General features: G+C 35.7%; 1 protein-coding gene across 1 annotated transcript in view; it reads left to right on the top strand.

The window, feature by feature from the left end:
• The first annotated feature begins 9,487 nt into the window (after positions 1-9,487).
• The window catches only part of PIK3CA (phosphatidylinositol-4,5-bisphosphate 3-kinase catalytic subunit alpha), a 51,221-nt gene continuing 37,525 nt past the window's right edge, over positions 9,488-23,183 (top strand). The window contains exons 1-6 of the mRNA XM_044670941.1: positions 9,488-9,839; positions 10,476-10,685; positions 12,832-13,082; positions 14,679-14,924; positions 16,657-16,742; positions 22,806-22,911. Coding sequence (XP_044526876.1) covers positions 9,488-9,839; positions 10,476-10,685; positions 12,832-13,082; positions 14,679-14,924; positions 16,657-16,742; positions 22,806-22,911 — 1,251 coding nt within the window. The remainder of the gene's footprint in view (positions 9,840-10,475; positions 10,686-12,831; positions 13,083-14,678; positions 14,925-16,656; positions 16,743-22,805; positions 22,912-23,183) is intronic.

Here is a 23,183-nt window from a genome sequence, read left to right on the forward strand (position 1 = left end):
GATACCCTGGAAAGGCATACCACATGGTATACCCCTTGATTACGTATTTCCATTTGTAACAGAGCCTTATGCAGGGCCAACCATGGAGAAGTGACCCAAGCAGGGTTAGTATCCAGTCTGTTCTAAAGATTCCAACCTAATCATGAATGTGACTGGTCCTAATTGATTCCAGAGATCTGAACTGGTGGGTAATTCAAAAGGGAATTTGCTTCACTGAGGAAAGACATGCCCCTAAATGGACTTTTTAAATCATAGCTATAGAATGTCAAAATTATGGCACAAAATTGTATCTTTCTTCCATGATTTTCAAGGTGTTATATGAGAAAAAATTTAAGGTACAGCACTTTATCATTAAAATTTTAAAGATATTATTTCATTTTTATATATTTCATTTTCATAACCTCTCTAGGTTGTATGTGGCATTTCCCTCCATTTAAAGAGAAGTAGTAGAGAAAATGAACTTACCCAAGGGCCCATAATTAATAGAGAAATTTCCACTGTCCTAGTGTATCTCTCTTGTTCTTAGAAGCAAAAAGAATGTGTATGTTTGATTATTGATATTTTACATCTAAAAAATCTGAAGCACAGAAAAGAATACTAATCTAGCTCCTATTTCTGTAGTATTTTAAGGCTTAAAGAGTACTTCCTCCTAACTATCTCCCTGTGGAATATGGGCAGACTGCCCATAGAGTACTTTATCAAATCTGGGTCTCTGCTAAACAAAGAATTCCAATGAAACTAGGGATCTTTCTGCTAAATTCCTTTTGGTCCTAGTACCAGAGCTTCCTCTACTAAACCAGCACTTTTTTGACTAAACTACTTCTTCCCCTGGCACACACTTTGCAACAAATACTTGAATGCCCTTCTCCTTATTTATTATATACAATGGTTACCTCCCCCTGTGACATTACATGGGGCATTCAAATTCTATAAGCCAAAACATAAACACAGCTGCTGTTTTGGTATGACTTGTGCTTTTGGTTCTGATTTTATTTGAACTTTTTAAAAATAGGTAAATTGTCAAGCTTAAAATTAGTTCAGCTTTTTTCTGTCTATTTTTATAGCTTTTCTTAAAGTGAATTTAATGATTATTTCTTTCTACCCCAACTTTAATGAGCTTTCTTTTCTCTCCATCCCGTCCTGTCTCTCCCCTGCACTCCCCCCCCCCATTTAAATGTTGTTTCTAAAAAGATAGAAATAAATACAGCTTCATTTTTTTTAAGTCCCATGACTTTGGTAATTTCTTTTATAAACATGAAGAAAAACCTATAACATTTTAAGTTTAAGAATCTCTTCTTATGCTTTTAGATTTGAAATGTTCTTACATCAAAATTAGTACCTCTAGGGAAAAGTTTCTTTATTGGTCTCTGGACTTCCCCAGAAGTGCTACATGAAGTTTGTAGCAGCTTAGAATTTCCAGATAGCACTAGAGAAGTCAGCAGTTATTTGGCCCAGGATAGCCTCAGAGATCTAGAGATGAGCAGGACATGAGAACCATTGGTTAACCCTCTTTATTTTACATAGGAGAGGAAATTTGAGAACAAGGAGAAAAAAGGATTTGTCCAAGCTCTCCCAAGTTAAGGGAAGGGCAGAGCTGGGATTTGAACCAAGCCTCTCTGATTCTAAATTCTCCACTTTTTCCACAGTATCACCCATCAAGGAATTTGTAGACCCTAGAAGGTGGTTCTTACTAAGGTCTTATTGAAGTACAGAAACGCTATCTTCTATATACTTTTCTATAGGTCCTAGGTTTTTTGGCAGAGATACTTACAGTCTGGTGCAGTTTATTTTATCCTATGTCTTTGATAGTTATTCCTCTTTTATAGGATTCCTTCCCTTTTATAAATTCCTATTTTATTATTTAGAGTCAGCTGAAACTTTTAATGCTTGCTGATAATCTGCCCTATATTCAGCCCCAATTTGACTAAACTCAGCAAACATCTATTTAATCTATTCACCTATTTGGTGCACATACATACTTTTAAGGGAGAAAAAAATGGGCCCAAATCAACAAACACTCAATAGTCACCTACTTTGTGTAATGGTCAATATAACCAGTCTCTACCTTGAAAAATCTTCTATTAAGTTAAGGGAGAGAAAGATATAGTGACTCCCTATTACTTCTGAGATCAACTATAAATTTCTTTGTTTGACATTCAGAGTTTCTGTGTCTTGAGTCTTTCTTTCCATTCTTCTTATACATTACCCTTCTTCCACATATGCTATAGACTAGTAATATTGGTCTATATGCTTCTATGCCCACTTGACACTCATGCCACATTTCCCCATGCCTTTACTCTAGCTCCTCCATCCCTCAAATACTCTCCCTCCTTAGTTCCCCTTAGGCTCCTTGGATTCCTTCCAAACGCAGCTCAAGGGCCATCTTGTACCTGAGATGCCTGTCCTGATTCCCCCAGATACTAGCACTCTTCCTCCCCAAACTTCCTGGTATTCATCTTGTGTCTATTTATCAATAGTTCTAGATGCACAGATTGTCTTCTCTGTGAGAAGGTAAGCTGCCAGAGGGCAGCAGCCATTACTTTTATGTCTTTTTATTCCAAATGCTTAACATAGTGCCTGGCACAAAGTAGATGATTAATAAGTACTTTTAAAAAAATGTTAACCCTTATCTTCTGCCTTGGAACCAATTTACTAAGTATTGGCTCCAAAGCAGAAGAGTTTTAAGGGCTAAGCAACTGGGGATAAGTGACTTGCCCACAGTCACATAATTAGGAAGTGTCTGAGGTCAAATTTGAACCCAGGACCTCCCTTTTCTAGGCCTGGCTCTTGATCTTCTAAGCCACCTAGCTGCCTCTAAGTGCTTTTTATTTGGGAAGAGCAGTTGATTGATTGTTCCAGCAAGTGTGCAAGGAAGCAAATGCAAGATAATTTGAGGAGGAAGGGATCCCTAACAACTAGGCTCTCCAGGAGAGCTTCATGGAAGAGGTGGCACCTGAACTGAACTAAGAAGGAAGAGAAGTCTACTGAGAGGCAGGGATGAGGAGGGAATTCATGTCCGCTTTCTCTAGACTATAGAACATGTGAAGAAGAATATCAAATCAATGTGGAAAGGTGGGCTGGAAGCACATGGCAGAAGGCTCTTAATGCAAGGAAGAGGAGTGAGTGAGTGCACATTGAACATTAGAAGTGAGAGCAGGGATTGAGAGCTATCTTTGACAGGAAATAATTTTTTTACAATTCTTACCTTCCTTCTGCCTTGGAATCAGTACTATGTATTGGTTCCAAGGCAGAAGAGTAGTAAAAGTTAGGCAGTGGGGGTTAAGTGACTTGTCCAGGGTCACACAGCTGGGAAGTGTTTGAGGTCAGATTTGAATTGAGGACCTCCCATCTCTGGGTCTGGCTCTCAATCCACTGAGCCACCCACCCTCCCTCAGATAGTCTTTTCCAAAGGACCTACTGTGCTTTAGGTATTGTGCTAGGTCCTGGGGATAAAAACAAAAAGTAAGACATTTTCTATCTTAAAGAAATGCCTTTTTTTTTAATAGCTACCTTTTATTTTAGCTTTACATTGAATTTGTTCCAAAGCAAATGATATATTAGGGACTGATTTTAGTATAATGTCACATTTACTTATCCTCAGTTTCATCAGCAAGAAACAAAAAACTGTGCTCAGCTGAACCAAACATCTCAAACATCAGGTCACTGTCTATGTTGTTCTGCTAGTTTGATAACACACTCAGTAGCTCCCAAGCTACAACTCTGTCCACTCCCACTTATACAAGCAAACTTAAAGTCTTTTTCAAGGTAAAGTAGCACATTTATTGTATAGTTTCCGGTGTAGTTTAGTGCTGTGGATTGAGGTAGGCTGGTCTTCCCCTTTCCCACATTCAACCACAGCTGAGTCCCCCTGCATCAGAGTTGTTGCCTACCTAGCTCCACCATCTCACCTACATCAACTCAACTTTGCCAGCCCAGATCCTTTGGAAAATGGGTTGCAGGCTGAACAATATCCTGAAGCTGTTAACATTGCCACTATTTATTGTAGGACATGTATTTTTTTAAATCCATTTAACATCTATAAAACTATACCACTATTTTTATTAGAGTTTCAGTCCTTTTTTTAATGTGTCACTGATGAAAATTTTGTGTCCCTGACCTCACTTTCTCCATTGGCCCCACAGTTTTTATTTTGCAATTTTGCATAGTGCAGTGATTTTTAGGAATGCATATTTCACATTATACCATAAATAAGTGTATATGCCTTTCACCCATTCGGTAAGCCTCCCCTTGCAACAAAGAAATATTTAAGAAAAACCAACCAACGAATTGACCAAGTCCAACAATATATGCAATATCCTACATCCGTAGTCCCCTTTCTCTGCATTGAAGGGATAGAAATTATTTTTTCAACTCTTCTACAAAGCCAAACTTAGTCATTATAATTACATTATGTTCACTTTCATTTTACTTTTTCCACTTTCATTGTAGTCTTTGGGTATATTCAATCAATAATCAATAAACATTTATTTAGCATTATATGCATACAAACTATACACAGCGTAAATAGGCAGTAATCAGAAGAGGTAGTTGGAGGAGAAAAAAAATCTCTTTCAAAAGGCAGAATTTCTACTATCTTGAAGGAAACTAGAAGGTAAAGGCAAAGAGGAAGAGATGGTGGTACAGACAGTGAAATATCAGAAGCATGAAAGGGAGTGTCCAATACAAGGAATGGAAAAGAGGCTATTGTTGCTGGATTGTAGTGTACATAGAAGGGAATAAAGCATAAGAAGCTAGAAATGGTAGAAGAGGCCAGGTTATGAAGGACTTCAAAAGCTAAAAAAAGATTTTTATATTTGATCCTGGGTATGATAGGGAATCATTACAGGTTTTTTTTTTTTTAGGTGGGAGGTTGGGCATGGTTAGTCCTGCACATTAGGAAGATCACCCTGGCAGCTTAGTGGGTGAATGGACTGGAGTGGAAGAGACTTGAAACAGAGACCAGCCAGAAAAGCCATTGCAACAGGTGATGAGAGCCTGGTTCTGCTTACTTGATTCACATCAGTTATTTTAGGTCTTCCCATGTATCTTTGAATTGTTTATATCTGTGGTTTCTTAGGATAAGTAACATACTATGGTGTTTATATGTCATAACTTGTTTAAAAAATGATAGAGATGACCTTGGACTGAGGATTAGTAGGGTTTGAGTAGAGGTAGGAAAAGGAAACAAAAGATTTGTGGGCATTTGTGGACAGTGTATGTTGTAACAGTAGTCAAGGTGGAAGTTAGAAAAGTAAGATCAAAGAGACATATCAGAGCCTGAAAGAGTAGAAAACATGAATGGAAAAGAGAATTTTGAGTTTGGGGATGTAGGAAGAAGCCCTTTGAATTGACGGTGTGATCTCAGGTGGAAGAGGAGAAGTGAAGAGCTGAGAAGATATTGATAAACTGGGAGGGGTTGGAAGAGATAACATTCTAAAGAGAATACCAGTAATCCCAAGGGGCAGGCATTAAGTTGACATGAGGGAGATGATTGTGAGGTAGTTACTGAACTTGAAAAAGGAGAGAAAGTGGCTCGGAGCCTGGTAGATTTCAGCAACAATTATCTTAATCTGTCAACAGAAATAAGTGGCTTTTCCTTCACAGGAGTTGGGTTTATAGAGTTTTAGCAGAGTAAAAGTTTAGAAGTTGCATTGGGGAGCCAGGAGTATGCCAGTTCCTCTTTCTCCAAGAATATGTGTATGTGTGCATGCACCAATGTTGGGAGAGCACTCAACAAAGAACAAGTACTGGAGAGGAAGATGACTAGTTCCAAAGAGAGCCAAGTTTGGGAGACTATAAAAAGAAGAAAGAGAAGGAAAAGACACTTAGGATGAAGTTAATTTATAGAACAAGATTCAGAGATCATAGTAAATTAAAGCAATGGTAAAATATAGACACTGATTAGGATTAGGTCTGAGCTAGGTGGAAATGAAAGTTCAGGGAGAGTTAACAAGAGTGTTAGATTAGAAACAAAAGTAACAATTGGCTGGAGCCCATATCTGCCTAGGCTCTTTGATGATGGTTCTTTGGCCTCCTCTCAGTCTTTTTTTTTTTTTTTTCATCCAAGAGGAGAGTTGTCATGTCACTGGACATGACAATCAGTAAACTTTTTTTTTTTCAATGACTGTATCTTAGATGAGAAGTGAATAGTTACTGATATGGGACTTCTTTCTTTCCTTCCCTCTCTCACTCCCTCCCTCCCTTCCTTCCTTCCTTCACCTTCTGTCTTAGAATCAATACTGTGTATTAGTTCAAGACAGAAGAGTGGTAAGGGCTAGGCAATAAGGGTTAAGTGTCTTACCCAGGGTCACACGGTTAAGTATCTGAGGCCAGATTTGAACCTAGGACCTCCTGTCTCCAAGGGCTGCCTCTCAATCTACTGAGCCACCTAGCTACCCCTGGGACTCATTTCTGAATCAACTATATAGTCAGATCATTAATATGTTAGTTTTAACAGTAAAAATCAACAACAAATTAAAGGAACAGGAATGACAGGAACACTGTACAAATATAACAGATCCAAGCTGACATTTTTTTGAACAAACTATTGACTCTGAAAAAAAGGAAGTGGATAAAAGTAAGACACTGATTCTGATTATTATAATTTCTTAAAAGTTGGTCCCATAGTGAGAAAGCTAAAGAACACAGAAACAACCTTAATTGACAAATCCTCGAACCCCTTGCCAGACAGCTAGTTATAACAGCCAAGGTCAATACCATTTTAGAGTACATGCTTATTTGCAAAACACTTGGGAAGATATTGACAAAAGATTGTGAGCAGTATCACCTCACTAAACAACATAAAGGAGTGGAGATGAACATTAACCTGCCAGAAACCTTGATATGAAACCAAAATGAATTCCCTGAGAGCCTTTTAAAATAGGACAACAAAAATGAAATGAAACACATCTGGAAACCTTTCTGTGGTAATCTGTTGTCATTGATGACAATAGAACTACCATGTTCATGTTTTACCACCTTGTTACTTTATATATAAGTATTATTAATAGTACTTGGGAGACAAATTAGCAAGATAATGGCTATAATTGAATACATGCATTCAAAAGCTATTGTTTTGGAAGTGGTACAGTTTTAAAGGAGTTCAGGAATTGATTTCAAAGATAGAAAGAGAAGATGCCAAAGAGATCACCACAGTTGTATCTACCCTCCCCCCCAAATGGTATCCCCAAAACAGCAATATACATATTATCTCTAGAAAAGTTTAGTGAGAATTGCCTATATGTTTCTGGAGGGAATCATTAATGAAAACATGAGGAGGAAATAAGCAGGTTTTCACAGCTGACTTTTTACAGTAGATCCCATTTTCTTGGTTACACAATAAGACTAAATTATTGGTGATATTACCACTCCTGGGCCAAGGACGGTCCCTAGCCCAGATGAAAAAGGAGGAGGGTTGGGCGTGGGGCTAGCAACCCCACCCTGTAAAAACTACATCTGCTAAAGAAACTGCAACCTAAAGTAGGGGCAGCTGGGCTAGCTCAGTGGATTGAGAGCCAGGCCTACAGACGAAAAGGTCCTAGGTTCAAGTCCGGGCTCAGACACTTCCCAGCTGGGTGACCCTGAGCGACTATGTGTCCCATTGCCTATTGGTTGTGGCCCTATGCTCCTAGAATGGAGTCCCAGGATAAAAAAAAAAAATTGGTGATATAAAATCTTTCTGTGAATCCATTTATTCTAAAATATTATTTTGACTCCATGCATAACACAACATAATGGCTCTTTTCCAACAAGATGTCTTCTGTGAATATATTAGGTTCATTAAGAAATTACCTGATAGATAAAACCGAAGAGATGATTTCAACAAACAGTCCTCTGTTAAGTGAGGCATAAAGGACTGATATTCCCCAAAGGTATTCACCAGTTTCATGGAAGATGCCTCTGGCAGAGTCCAAATGGAAGAAGGGGAATTTTGAGTGTGTCTATGTTTGTGTATGCACACACACACGTTTTATGTATTTTTTATGTTTTATATAGAACTTATCGAGAGCTTACCATTTGTAACTGGCATTGTGCTAATTGCATCAAATCTCAAAATATTGCACCCCCACTATCTCTAGTTAAATATTGGCCTAACAATCTGCATAGGCAAAACCAAAAGAGTACAGAATACATAGTACTCTGGTTGGGTTGGCATGCATATGGATGGGTAGCCTATCCAGTTAGTTAATTAATATGTAAACAGTAAGCATTTTGGATTTGGGAGATGATTAATATGTAAACAATAAGCATTTTGGATTTGGGAGATGATTATTCACTTTTCATGAGCCAGAAGCTACTCATATCCAAAACAACTTCCATCTTGATAGCCTGAAGATTGTCTTGGTAATTCTGCCCTGAGGCAGCATAAAGGAGTAGATGGCATGTGATCTGGAGTGAAAAGACTCGGACTCAAATAAGCTTTGCTTCTTATTACCCATACAACTAAGACAAGACATTTAAGTTCCCTGAGCCTTTCTTTTCCTTATCTACATAATATAAGAATTGAACCAAATGACTTTTGGGGTCAAATTTTTATCTAAATCTGGGAGACTACAAGCCTTTGGAACACTAGTTTCAGAAGAATCAAGTTGTAAATGACCCAAAGGGCAGTAGAAAGACACTTGGCAGATGGAATTAGGATCTAGTATATACTACTAAAGATGAATGCATGTAAAGTAACATAAAATATAACCTCAAAGTTGTGTCTAACTGGAAAAGGTCAATTATGTAGGAAGAGTAGCTGGACAGCCCAAATGTTACAAGTGTCCATGCATTAAGTAAATCCAATATACTGTATAAAAAGATTTGTGAAAGGAAATGTACAGGATGAGAAGACATAGATGACTGGTAACATGCCCACATATGGTGATTATCCATATTATTAAGCTACACACCCATTTTAGGTCACTGTTAGCAAAGAAAAAAGTCAATCAAACTTTAGTGAGCCATAAAAATGTCATGTAAAGATCTTTTCCCTTTAAAGTATGCATCTGGTTTTTTTAGGCGAATCTTTATTTATTTCATTATTTTTTCTTTTACTTAGACATTAATTATGTAAAGTAGTGCTGGACTGGTAAACATGAAAAAACTGCATATTCCCTATTAAGTAATTATAGGAGGAAATAGATGTGCATGGAGAGGGGGAGAAAAACTTTTTTGGAATGCCAGGCTAATGCACATATTTTAAGCTGTTTGATTATTTTTTCTAGATCTAAAGAGAGATTTCAAAATATCTATGGGTTTCATTAAAATCTCGTGGTTTATTCATTGTGTTGTTCATTATTCTCAATAGTTATGTAAGATAAATTTACCTTGATACTCAGACTATAGAGGACTATGTTCTCAATATTATTATCAATATTACTTTTCTATAGCTGCTGTTCTCCTAATAAATGCTTTTGGTTTGTTTAGATCTCACCTCTGAATGAGCAACATATTTAGATGCTTGAAATAGTTTTATATGTAAGACCACCAAAATATTAGAACCATGCCTCCAAGACCATCATCCGGTGAACTGTGGGGCATCCATTTGATGCCCCCAAGAATCTTAGTAGAATGTCTACTGCCTAATGGAATGATAGTGACTTTAGAATGCCTCCGTGAGGCTACATTAGTAACTATTAAACATGAGCTATTTAAAGAAGCAAGGAAATACCCTCTTCACCAGCTCCTTCAAGATGAAACTTCTTACATTTTCGTAAGTGTCACTCAAGAAGCAGAAAGGGAAGAATTTTTTGATGAAACTCGGCGACTTTGTGACCTACGGCTTTTTCAGCCTTTTCTAAAAGTCATCGAACCAGTAGGCAATCGAGAAGAAAAGATTCTCAATCGAGAAATTGGTAAGATGATTTGGTCTCCTATTATATGAGCTCTTCATTTTTTATTTTTCTTACAAGTAAATATTATAAGGATTAATTATTAAGCAATTAGGCTGATTTTTACATGTGACTTATTGACATCAGTACTAGGTACTAAAGAATTTTCGTGGTTTCTAATTCATTCCCTTTAAACTTTTAAGTTTAAAGCTGCTGTCCAAAGTCATGGCAAATGTAAAAATATTTCTGACCACTAGCCCACTGAACTGACATTTTTATCTCTTTTGCTATTCTCAGTAAGGTTTCCTTAATAGAAATTATTTGGCGGGGTTAGGGGGAAAGTGTCAAGTTTATACTTAACAAGGTTTGAGAAGGGTGAAGTTAATAAAATTGAATTCTTTTATTATTTGAAGTGGTCATTAATGTTATTGACTATATTTTGCCAAATGTGACTTCATATAGTGTTAAAGATGGTCCTTAGCTTTTTCAGAGTCTCCTTTTTAATAGGCCAACTATCTCTGATTCTTTCATGGGGGAAAGTAGAACTTTTGCCACATAACCCCCATTACCCAAAATAAGCAATTGCCAGGATGTAGGAAATCTTTTCATACCATGACATTGGTTTGGTTATTGAAAATATTATTTTGAATTTGTTTTAAGGTTTTGCTATTGGTATGCCTGTTTGTGAATTTGATATGGTTAAAGATCCAGAAGTACAAGATTTCCGAAGAAATATTCTTAATGTTTGTAAAGAGGCTGTGGACCTGAGGGATGTCCATGCACCCCATAGTAGAGCATTATATGTCTATCCTCCAAATGTAGAATCTTCACCAGAATTGCCAAAGCATATATACAATAAATTAGATAAAGGTAAGAAACATTAAACAGTTACCCTCTCTTAACATGTTCAGAGGTTTGCTATTGTTACAGTGATTAGTGTGATAAATCCTACCTATGTGTATATATGTATTTAAAATAATTTTTCTGTGCTAACATTGTAAATTTTTTGTGGGTAAGGATTATGCCTTACATGTTACCATTTCTTGATAGCCCAGAACAAAAAGTAAATATCCACATATGTAAAAGATCTCTTATTTTGTCAATGTAGGGAACCATACTTTTGAGAACGTCCCTCAGACACAGATTACTACCTATCTCTGACCTGGTAGATAAGTTGCTAAATTCATCATAGGATCATTGATTTAGTGCTAAAAGGAAAATCAGAGATCATCTAATTCAATCCCATCCTGTAGATAAGGAAACTGAGGCAGAGAAGGAAAGTGACTTTCCCCTATATCACCCAGATCAGAATCAGGACAACTTATAGGTCCTGTCCACTCTTCATTAGACTTTAAGGCAAAGATATCCTGGAGCCAACTCAGATCTTCATAAGAACCAATTCTCAAATGTTCAGTGTGACTACCTCAAAAATTAGCAAACACTACACATCAGGGCTTGATTTGTTGTTTTGCTGACTGGTTTGACTTAAAGTAATAGGGGAAATGGTGAGCAGATGCATTTTTCCCCCCTAAGAAGCCAGTTGTTAGATATTTACCATCATGTTCCTACTTCAATGTCTCTCTTAAGTACCAGGGACTTTGGTGCAAAGGACTCTGTCAAGCACTTTAACTGGGGATTCACAGCCTGAATTAGATTTGAACATCAGTGTTCTTTCCTCCAAGTCCAATATATCAACTGTTGCTTCTCATAGTCAGTTCTCAGGGAGCATCATAAGTTCCAGGAATCAGATTCTCTCTGTCTTGGGGTGCTGATCATTTAGTAAAAATTGTTCCCATGAGGCTCAAACTATTGTCTTGGGACTTGGATTGCACAGTAATTCTCAGTTTGAGATTCACAATTCCCTTTTCTCACTTAGCCATCAAAAATGAAATTAGAATAAATTGCCAGTTTTTAAATGAAAATGGATAATAATTCAGACATTTTCTGAACATGTTGGAAAGATGTCCGTATTGCCATTACTCATATTCTTAAAAATTGTTGATTTTTGTCTATCATTATCAAGTTAGTAACAATTTGGGATAACTACATGCAAGACTCCCATCTTTTATTTGCCTTTTATACTAATATAATATCAGGCAATTTCTACAATTAACCATTACGGTGGAAATTGTCCTTTTTAGTGAAAATAAACTTCTCTTTGTTATACACCATATACTTTTTAAAATAATATTTAACTCTAGAATTTTCATCATTTTTTAAAAGGCAGTATTTTGTATATGACACAGATTTATTTTTAATTTTTGTTTTATGGAACATATCAGTTCCTAATTTGTAGAATGTAAAATATTTGGTGACAGAACTAATAAATTGCTGTACTAACATTTTGCCAGTCACCTTTGGGCCTAATTTATGCAACATAAGTATAGCTCTCTCTTCCTCTCTAGCATATAATTTTGATAGTATGTATTCTTTCTTCCTTTTATGTACCTCTTGCTCTCAATCTTCTTTGCCATAAGAAAATTTACCATTTCTCATTCTCTTCAATCACGACTTCATTTATCAGCTCTCTTAGTTACCATTGCATACTTTTGAAATTTGCCTCCCATTTAGAAAATTGTTGGAGCCACTTTACTACTCATCTACTCTAATAGGCTATTTGTCTTTTGCAGTTCCAAATTAACCACTCCCATAACCAGTCTGGTATATACCCATGCTGTGTTACACTATTACCCTAGTCTTCCTTTTGGATACAGGAAATCAGCTTATAGCTTACTAGCATAAGAAGTGCAAACACATAGTCATAAATGAATGGGAAATATATAAATGTAAACAGTGACATTGGAAAACATAATTGCCACCTATAGATAGGATCATCAAGATTTGATTGAGCTTGTCGAGCAGAAATGAAGCTACATAATTCTGTTGTTTTACTTTGGTTACCTCGTTCTTTAGTCAGATTTATAAATCTCCTGAAAATCAAAAATGGAAAATCTTGTCTCTTGAAAATTACATTGTTCATATTGATGGTGCATTATAATATTTCATTTTATTCTAGGACAAATAATAGTGGTGATTTGGGTGATAGTTTCCCCAAACAATGACAAGCAGAAGTACACTTTAAAAATCAATCATGACTGTGTACCAGAACATGTGATCGCTGAAGCAATCCGGAAAAAAACACGGAGTATGTTGCTGTCATCGGAGCAGCTGAAGCTCTGCGTTTTAGAGTATCAGGGCAAATACATTTTAAAAGTGTGTGGATGTGATGAGTATTTGCTAGAAAAATACCCTCTTAGCCAATATAAGGTGAGTGGTTTGAGTTTGTAAGTTTTTATTCATAGAAAATAAAATATCATATTACAATATAAAGGCATAACTGGAAAGCATTACTCCCAACACTCTCAGTATCCATCTAAAAATAACACAAGTTCTTTGATGTCTTGGTGTAAAATCTATGATGATGTTGTCTTAGATGGTGGCTCTGTTTCCTTTCTGTCTCCCAGGAAACAGTATGTCCTTGGATTGATATATAACAATTTACCAAATCATAAAATTTGATGAGAGTCCAGGCCATGCCCCCTATAACATTCCCAGAAAGTGACCTTTCTCACCTCTGCTCAAAAACTACCTAGGAGGTAGAATGTCTTGGGTGGCCCAGCTGAGTCTAGGGACAGAAGCTGTTTGCTGAGCCATCACAGGAAAGGGGCCTTCCTTCCCTTCTATTAGTGGAGAAAGAGAGATAGCTCATGGAAGAAAAAGAAAAGAGGCTTGACCCTGATAGAAGTTTTCTGTGTTAGCCTTTTCTCATTCCTTCTCCTTATCAACTCCTTTTCTGCTCTTCTTGTTTTAAACTTTAATAGTAACTGATGACCACTTAGGACCGTCTTCAGTTGAATTTACTCAGGAAGTGTCTTCCATTCAGAATATTTTTCCTTTAGAATGCATTCATTTTTGAGGGACCAATTAATGATATGTGTTAGAGCATACCTGTATTAGTGTCTTTTATGATGAGCATCTGTCTTAGATCCAACTAAAAAAATTTAAGGTAATATTTTGATTATTATGAGTCCATTTATTTGGCCTTAATTTGTGCATTGCCTTTGATCCAGTAGTTAATTAACAAGAGTGAATACAGCAACTGAAGAGACTAAAAATGTTAGTAGTTTAAGTACAACAAAAAATAAGCTATCTAAACCTCTAGATTTGTGGTAAAGACTTTGTGGTGAAGTCTTTACATTTACCCTGTAATTCAGTGATCAGTCAAGCTCTACCCAGTTTTAGGGAGATACCATCTATAGTGATATTTCTAAGCTTTCTGCTAACAGTAAAAGATATCCACCATTTCAAAATATGAAGGCCACAACATTTGAGTTTTAATTTTCCAAAGTAGAGTCATGATTTTTTTTTTATCTTCTCATATCATTCCTTCTTTTTTGGCATTTTTATTTGTCTTATTTTAACTACTGACTTTGTCGTGAAACCATGGACAGAAATGAACCCCCTTCTCCTTTTGCTTAAATGGCATCTCATTTATTTTAAAGTTTGTATCACCATCCTAATGAGCAATCTCTTCATGTAAATTCCATACATTGCTTGTTTGTAGACAACAATGCTACTACTATACCTAAAGAGTAACATGGTTTTTTTTCTTAATTTGATTTCATTGTTGCATGGTGGGATCTACACTCTTAAGCTATCTCGGAATGTTAATTTTTTTAGTGCAACTAAACGCAATCTTAAATGATATAAACAGAACAATGGTTATAAATATTTCTGTAAATACTGGTCGTTTTTATCTTTGTGTGTTATATATTTTCCTTTTGATATTTGTAGGCATTTGTCTCTAAAGAAAAAAAATACAGGCACCAATCTTCCTCCCTTCCCTCCTCTAATTTGTTACAGTACATAAGAAGCTGTATAATGCTTGGTCGGATGCCCAATCTGATGCTGATGGCTAAAGAAAGTCTTTACACTCAGCTACCACTGGATACTTTTACAATGCCATCTTATTCCAGGCGAATCTCCACAGCTACACCATACATGAATGGAGAAGCTTCGACCAAATCCCTTTGGGGCGTAAATAGTGCACTCAGGATAAGAATTCTTTGTGCAACTTATGTAAATGTAAATATTCGAGACATTGACAAGGTAAATTCAAATGCTGATTCTTAGAAACACAGACATTACAAAATTATTTCTTTGTAGACTATCAAGTTTGTATACTGACTGTATGCTTTAAAATTGCATTTGCCTGCCATAGAATATAATCAGGAGTCTAGAGTGGGAATAAGCCTTCTGTTTATACAGTGCTTATGCAGTTATGTCCATTCTCTCATTTAATCCTCAAAATGCCCTTCTAAGGGAAGAGGGCAGGGCAGGTAGATTTGCACAAAGTTTAGATTAGAAAACTGAAATTCAGAGTTGGTAAATGATTTGCCCAGGATCAAGCTGATCCAGCTCAGACTGAGACTCCAGATATATCTAGTTCTTTTTCAGCTACAGTGTACCATTCTTCCATCTAGAAAATAATCCATCCCAGGCTGAGAATTAGTTTTTTTTCTAGTTTCTGCTACTAATTTTAATCATTGGAAAGCCAGTATTTCAATAGTTCCACTTGCCTTCTTCATTTTAGTTAAGGTAGCACAAAACTGTTTATATTGTAACAGAGAGAAGAATGCACAGAAATATGGCTGATATTTGTTTTTAGAATGATATGCTTTATTCAGCTGAGTTCAGAAACCATTAATGGCCTGGTATGTATAGAGCACTATGGTAGATACTGAGAGAGATACAAAGACTAGTTAAGATGTGGTTCTCATCCCCATGGAGTCTCAAAGGAGGCCCTCCTAGATAACTATAATACATAGTTGTAGCTCCCTTATGCAGTGGTGCAGTGGGATCTTTATGGATTGTAATGTGGGAAGTCTTTATGGAGGGTATGGCATATGAACTGGACCTAAAAAGGATAGGTATTCTCTCATCAGCAAGCCTGGTCAGGAGACTAGAATGAAGAGATAAATTCCAAGTATAATGAACATCATAACAGCAGTAGCGTTGAGATAAGAATCTTGGGTTCTGTCTTTTTGACTAAATTATGGAGCCCTATAGGGAAGAATTAGGAGATCCAGCTGGAGATATGGTCTAGAATCAGATTGTAGATGGCTAAACTAAGAAGTAACAACTGAATTCAGAGGCTAATAGCCCTGGAAAGCATTTTTGAACAAGTATTTTGAGTTCTACCACCACATCCATACATAAATAAAATGAATTTGAAGAATGGACTAGAGAAGGAAGAGTGTTGAAGTGTGAAGCCCTAGCAGAAATTGGAGTGAACCAGAAAGATGCTGATGAAAGCTCATATTAGGATAGTGACAATAGGAAAAAAATTTTAAAAAGATAACAGGCACCAGAGATTTATTTATTTGGGGGGGGGGGTAGCAAGTTGCCATATAAGTTTTCCAAAGTCATATGATCCATATTGTCTCCCTTCCTTTTTCCCTCCTTCCCTCCTTTGCAGAGCTAGCAAGCAATTCAGTCTAGGTTATACACGTATTATCATGCAAAACATATTTCCATATTATTCATTTTTGTAAGCAAATAATCTTATAGAACCCAAACCCCAAAACATATATCCAAATAAACAAGTGATAAATCATGTTTTCACCTGCATTTCTACTCCAACAGTTCTTTCTCAGTACTAGAGATATTCTAAAGGTAAAACATCAACTCTGATGGAGTATAAGAAATGAAGGTAAGGGAAGAGGCCTGAATAACATGAGCACTAGAGACTAAATAGAGGTGATACCACTAACATAAATAGTAAACCCATATTGGTTATCTTAACTTTTAGCCTAGTAAACATTTTATTCTTTTTTTTTAGATCTATGTTCGAACAGGTATCTGCCATGGGGGAGAGCCATTATGTGACAATGTGAATACTCAAAGAGTACCTTGTTCCAATCCCAGGTAAAGAGGAAATATGTTAATTTATATTTCTAAGGTTACATTTGGGTTTAGGAGCATTTCTAGATAAAAAAAAATAGATAGTTTTAAATCGATACTTATAAATTAGTTATATAAACTACTAGAGACCCAGAAGTCTGGACATAAAGACCACTTACTGCTCAATGAATATCAATGACTACATTTGCTTATTTATCATTTTTAAAAGCTTGTGAGAATAGGATTTTTGTATTCTTCTAGGTAAATGGGTCAGTGAATGAATAAGTATTATTAAATGTTCATGTTTTAAGTGTAAAGTGAGGAAGTGTCAGAGACGACCTTTCAACCTTTACCTCCATCCAGAGATGTACAAAAAGTGTAGTGTTCCAGTTTATAGTTATTAAAACTTTCCTTACTAGATCCATATTCTAGCAAAAAAAAAATTTAAGGAAAATTTGTGCGCTGTTAGTTTTATCTCCATTCCTATTTTAGAGGGCAGAAGAAATGAAAGTAAGTAATTACTCAGGAAACCAGATGAGCTAAAACTTGAGTTTGAGAGAAATTTTTACATCAATGCAATAAAAATTGTATAGAATTAAAGATCTTTAATGTGTTTAATATGCTGTGTATATGCTTAAAAGAGAGAATGGGGATGGCTAGAGTTAACATAGTTCTTTATCACTGATCTCTAATTAAGGAAAATGGCAACAGAAAACAAGATGGTTGCTTCCCTTTTATCACTTTGCTCCCTTTAACAAATTCCTAATGGGAATCAATGTGAGAATCATTAATAAAGTATATATTGTTGCCATTATGTTTAAATTATTATTTTCTCTGTAATTTGAGCTCTAACCTAATCATTTCTTCTTCTTCTTTTTCTTCATCATCATCATCATCATCATTCATTATTTAAAGCAAAGGACAGGGGTCAGCTAGGTGGCTCAGTGGCTTGAAAGCCAGGTCTAGAGATGGGAGGTCCTAGCTTCAAAGCTGGCCTCAGAAACTTCCTAGCTGTGTGATCCTGGGAAAATCACTTAACCCCATTGCCTAGCCCTTATGGCTCTTCTGCCTTAGAACTAATATACAGTATTGATTCTAAGATGGAAGGTAAGAGCTTAAAAAACAATAAAACAAACAAACTATTCAATAAATAAAGCAAAGAACATTTACTTAAAACAGATTAAATTGTAAATAACAAGGGGTTAAATCAAACAGCAAGCATTCTAAAGGACCCATTTCCCAAACTACTCTTTCCATTCATTCAGAAACTGAAGACTGTGAGTATAATCCCTATGCTACTCTTTAGCATGACATTGGAGACCAAGCATAAGAAATAGATGTGAAGATTTGCCTATTTGATCTTATTCTTTTTAAAATTGTTTATATCCATTATTTTCACATCTCTCCTCTCCCTCTACATCTAGAGAGTTTATTTCCAATTTTATTTTTGAAATATCTTTAAGAGTAAAGAAAGGAAACAAACAAAACTAACCAATATAGCATTCAAATTCAACAGTACATATGCTGTGTTTCACCTACATGCTACTCCATCCTTACAAAGAAGGAATGCCCATGACTCTTTTTCAGGGTCAAGCCAGACCTGAAAAGCTACCCAGCATTTAGTTTTTATTTTTGTCATTATTATTTCCATTTCCATTGTCATGTCCTTGGTATATATTATTTTCTTGGTACTACTTATTTAACTTTGGGTCAGCCCATAAAAAAGTCTTCTCTTGCCTCATTTTTACATTTTTCATATTAGTTTTTTTTGGTAGTACAGTCATATTCTGTTTCTTTATCAAACAATGGACATCTACTTTGTTTCCAGTTTTCTTTACTACTAAAAAAATAAAAGGACTGCCATAAATATTTTGGTATATATTGGACTTTGTATCTTTGACCTCCTTGGACTACAGTATATGCCTAGCAATGAGTCAAAGGATATGAACATTTTAGTCACTTCTCATAATTCCAAATTGCTTTCTAGAATGATTTAACCAATTCATATCTGCACCAATTGTTACTTTAATGTGTTTGTCTTTCTGCAACCCCTCCAATACTGATTTTTCCCATCTTTTGTCATCTTCTCCAGTTTGCTAGGTGTGAGGTGAAACCTGAGTTGTTCATATTTCTCTTACTAGTCATTTGGAGCAACTGTTCATGTACTTGTCAATGGTTTGTAATTCTTGTTTTGAGAACTGTTGTTCATATTCTTTGACCACTTGTTGATCATAGAAACAGATTCTTGTTATTTTTCACTCTCTGTTTAGGCTAACTTCTTTGATTATATTTCCCTTCTTTCATTTAACAACCCACTGTGTAACCTGAATGATTAGATTTGTGTTGCTTCTATATCACCAAATTAGGCAAGGTATCAAGGCAAAAGTGCTCTTTATAAGAGCTGGAAGGACATGGAAGGAGACATCAGAAACACTAAAAGACACTTTGATGCCTTCTGTTATTTCTGCCTCTGATAATTCTGATCACTGAAATACAGCTTCATTTAGTGATACTGAGTGATATGTCATACATTCGCCATTTTTCTTTAGCACTCTCCTTTGCATATAACTTTTTTCCTACTTAATCATATACTAGTTTTCCAGGAAAGAGATAAGCATACGTTCTATTTTAAATTTCCTTTTGGCATAACCCTTCTGATTTAAAGATTCCAAATTTTTTTCACCAAAATCATTCTAAAAGGACATGTAGCAAATGAGACAGCATGGGGCTTTGCAATCTATAAAGTTTTGGAGAAATGTTACCTATTGTTATGATGATGATGAGGAGGAGGAGGATGAGGATGAGGATGATTATGATTATTATGATGGTTGCATTTCCTTCTTTTCTACCAGTACTTAAGACTGGAAACTCTTTTCCCTACAGTTTTTCTAGATCCATCCTAATAAGTTTCTAAAAGAAGCAATGACGAGGAAGAAATGATTTTTTCTGTTTGCAAGATGCTGTGGTGTCTTCTTCTCTCTTGGGGCACATAAATTTGGACACAAAGATGTGACTAGACCACTTCTAGAATATTTTGGTACATTCTGGAGGTCACCTTTTAAGAACAGCCTATAGAGGAGGGTGACTAGGATGACAGGGACCCTAAAGAACAAACCATACAAAAATTCATTGAAGGAACTGGGGATGTTTACCAAAGAAGTGTAGACTTAAGGAGGCATTGATTGGCATTTTCAAATATTTGCAAATCTGTCATTTAGAAATAGTGCAAAGTTTGTTCTGCTTGACAGTTAGGGGCAGAATAAGGTACAATGAATGGAAATTAAAGAGAATCTGACTTCTTCCCTAAAGTAAAAACCTCTTGAGGTCATAGATTCACCCTCTGAAAATTGTCAGGTGGGGGCCAGTTGATTGCTTCTTGGAGGATGTGATGAAGTAATTCTTGGCCAGGCTCAGACTGGACGAGGTGGCTTCTACATGCTCCCTTCCAACAAAAAACCTGTCAATGAAGCAGGGTTCTTGTAAGACCATCACTTATATTTTGTAGAACTAAATTAGTATGAATAATAAAAATAGTATTTTGTGTTGATGACCAGAAACCAAGTAAAGACATTGGTTTTCCAAATATACACAGCATTAACTGCAATTTCAGAATTTCAGAATTTGAGAGTTGGAAGGGGCCTCAGTGGCTATATAGACCAACCCATACATGAAAGGAATCCTCACTGTTTACCTACCCAACAAATGGTATTTGAAAGCTCTAAAATAATGGTTGGCACATAAAAGAATATAATTAACTGAGGAGCCAAAAAATCAGCTTATTTGGATAATGAAAGGTAAGTTAGTCTAAACATTTTAGATTGAGTTAGTGAGACACTCATGGAGAAAGTTTTTTCGTTTGATTACCATTGTGTACTGTCTACATAGAAAGGCTCAAGATACTTAAGAGTGGAATTTCATGTCATCATTTGAAACTTTAAGAGCCACATTCTTAAAGTAGAATTTATGGAGATATCATCAAGCAGAAACAAGCTCATAGTCTAATGGAGGAGACAGCCTACATATAACTATGTACATATAAGACATGTACAATATAAATGAAAGTTAATCTTAGAGAGAAGACACTAGTATTGGGAGTGGAGAATAACCAACTACCCTAATTGCATATGTCTGCTATAAAAGAAATTGTAGAATGTCTTTCCTTGTTCACCATTATAGAGGGTTAGACATTATAGTCCTGTGCACAGAAAAACAAGATGTCTAACTTTTATTTGTCAGGGCAACTAGGTGATGCAGTGGATAGAGTGCTGGGCCTGGAGTCAGAAAATCTTCAGTTTAAATCTGTCCCCCGACTCTTACTAGCTGTATGATCCTGGGCAAGTCACTTAATCTTATGTGACTCAGTTTCCTCATCTGTAAAACGAACTGGAGAAGGAAATGGCAAACCACTCTAGTATCTTTACCAAAAAAAACCCAAATGAGGTTACAAAAAGTCAAACAGAATTAAAACAATTGAGCAATAAATGGCTTTAACATGTTAGTCTTCACTGTCCAAAGTGTATTTTCAGTCTGCTTTCTTTTAATAACTTAATATTCATATTCCAGCTCCTTACCCATAGTAACTCTTACTTCTCTATATCAGTGTTAATCTTTCCATTCATTAATGAAGAAGGATACAAAGCAAATGTTTTTTGTTAAAGTAATTCATTTTTTAGCTTTTTAGTGAGTTGAACCTATTTCATAGAAGACTTTGTGTTATCTAGATTGACATATGATAAAAACATTTTAATATGCAGTGGCATTAAAGGCATAAAGATAGATAAAGAGGAGATAAAACTATCCCTATTTGTTGATGATAGTATCTTTATTTAGAGCAGGGTCGGCAACGTATGGCTCTTTCTGCAAGAGCCATAAAGTCAGTTTTTTTTCAGGCGCTGTTACAGGAGCACGCACTGTGAGCACTGTACGGCTCTCACGAAATTACATTTTTAAAAATGTGGCGTTTATGGCTCTCACGGCCAAAAAGGTTGCCGACCCCTGATTTAGAGAATGCTAGTGAATCAGCAAAGAGCAATAGCATCAGCAGTTTCAGGCTACAAAACAAATCCTCAGAAATCAATAGCATTTCTATGTAATAATAACAAAATAAAAGAAACAATAATGGAAAGGTAAATCCCAATCCAAATAACTCCAAAAATACATAAAACATCTGGGGATCAACCTATCAAGTCATACATAAAACTCACATAGAGTCAGTTACAAAGCTCTCCTTAGAGAAGTAAAGAGCAGCTCAACTAGCTGCAGGAATATGCAATGCTCATTGCCAGGCCAGGCTAATATAATAAAAATAACGATACTATTGAAATCGATTTAAACTTTCAATGCTATGGGAATCAAATTACTAAAGAGTTACTTTTTAGGACTTGATAAAATTTAACAAAATTCATTTGGAAAAGCAAAAATCTACAATTTCAAGGGAAATGATAAAAAGAAGTAGGGACAAAGGAGGACCAGCACTTCCAGATCCCAAACTACATTATAAGGCAGTAGTCATCAAAATTGTGTAGTATTAGTTAAAAAATAGAGAGGTAGATCAATGGAACAGATTCAACAAGAGAGAATCAGAAACAATAGAACTCAATAATTCAGTGTTTTATAAAGTAGAAAACAAATTACCTAGGAAAAACTCCTTATTTGATTAGAACTACTGGAGAAAAAGTATGCCAGCTTTACACAGTTTCATGGTTAATTGCTTCCTGCTTTATTTGTAGTTAATAGAATTATAATTAATATAACCCAGAATCTGTTTGAACACACTCACGTATGGGCTGATTAAATACCATAGACATAACTTCATAATTAATATGCTGGCAGAGTAAAAGGCATTTACTGCTTAAAACCTTCATTTATTCATTCTCCTGTGATGTTGTTTTGTGATCTTTTCCTCAATTCTTTGACCTAAGTGTTTTGTGTTTTCTTTAAAAAGTAGGTGTTCTGAAATTAAGATAAATTCTCCAGACTATCTTTTATTTCATTCATGTACTGACTGATAAAAATCATGGTAAAGAAGTTTGTTAGCTCTTTTGATTTAATTATCAAATTCTGTTTAACTTTTTAAAAATTGACTAGGTGGAATGAATGGTTGATGTATGACATATACATTCCTGATCTTCCACGAGCTGCTCGACTTTGCCTTTCCATTTGTTCTGTTAAAGGCAGAAAAGGTGCAAAAGAGGTAAGGATTTGAATAACAAATGTTTTTATCTTAAAGATCTTTATCATGCTTTTTATTGCATTTTCTTAATAGAAATTGTTGCATCAGGATGGCCCAATAAATAGAGTAGTGCATAGAGCATGGTACAGCAGGGTTTGAATCATGCTAGGCCAGGTTCAAATCTCATCTCAGATGTATTTTTTTTTAAAGCACAAGCAAAAGATACATCTCTTAATAAGATACCATAGTGCTTTCCACAGCCTTGGGAAGTAGAAAATCTTATGTGTAGTTCA

This window comes from Gracilinanus agilis, chromosome 3 (genome assembly GCF_016433145.1).
Source record: "Gracilinanus agilis isolate LMUSP501 chromosome 3, AgileGrace, whole genome shotgun sequence".
Taxonomy (NCBI): domain Eukaryota; kingdom Metazoa; phylum Chordata; class Mammalia; order Didelphimorphia; family Didelphidae; genus Gracilinanus; species Gracilinanus agilis.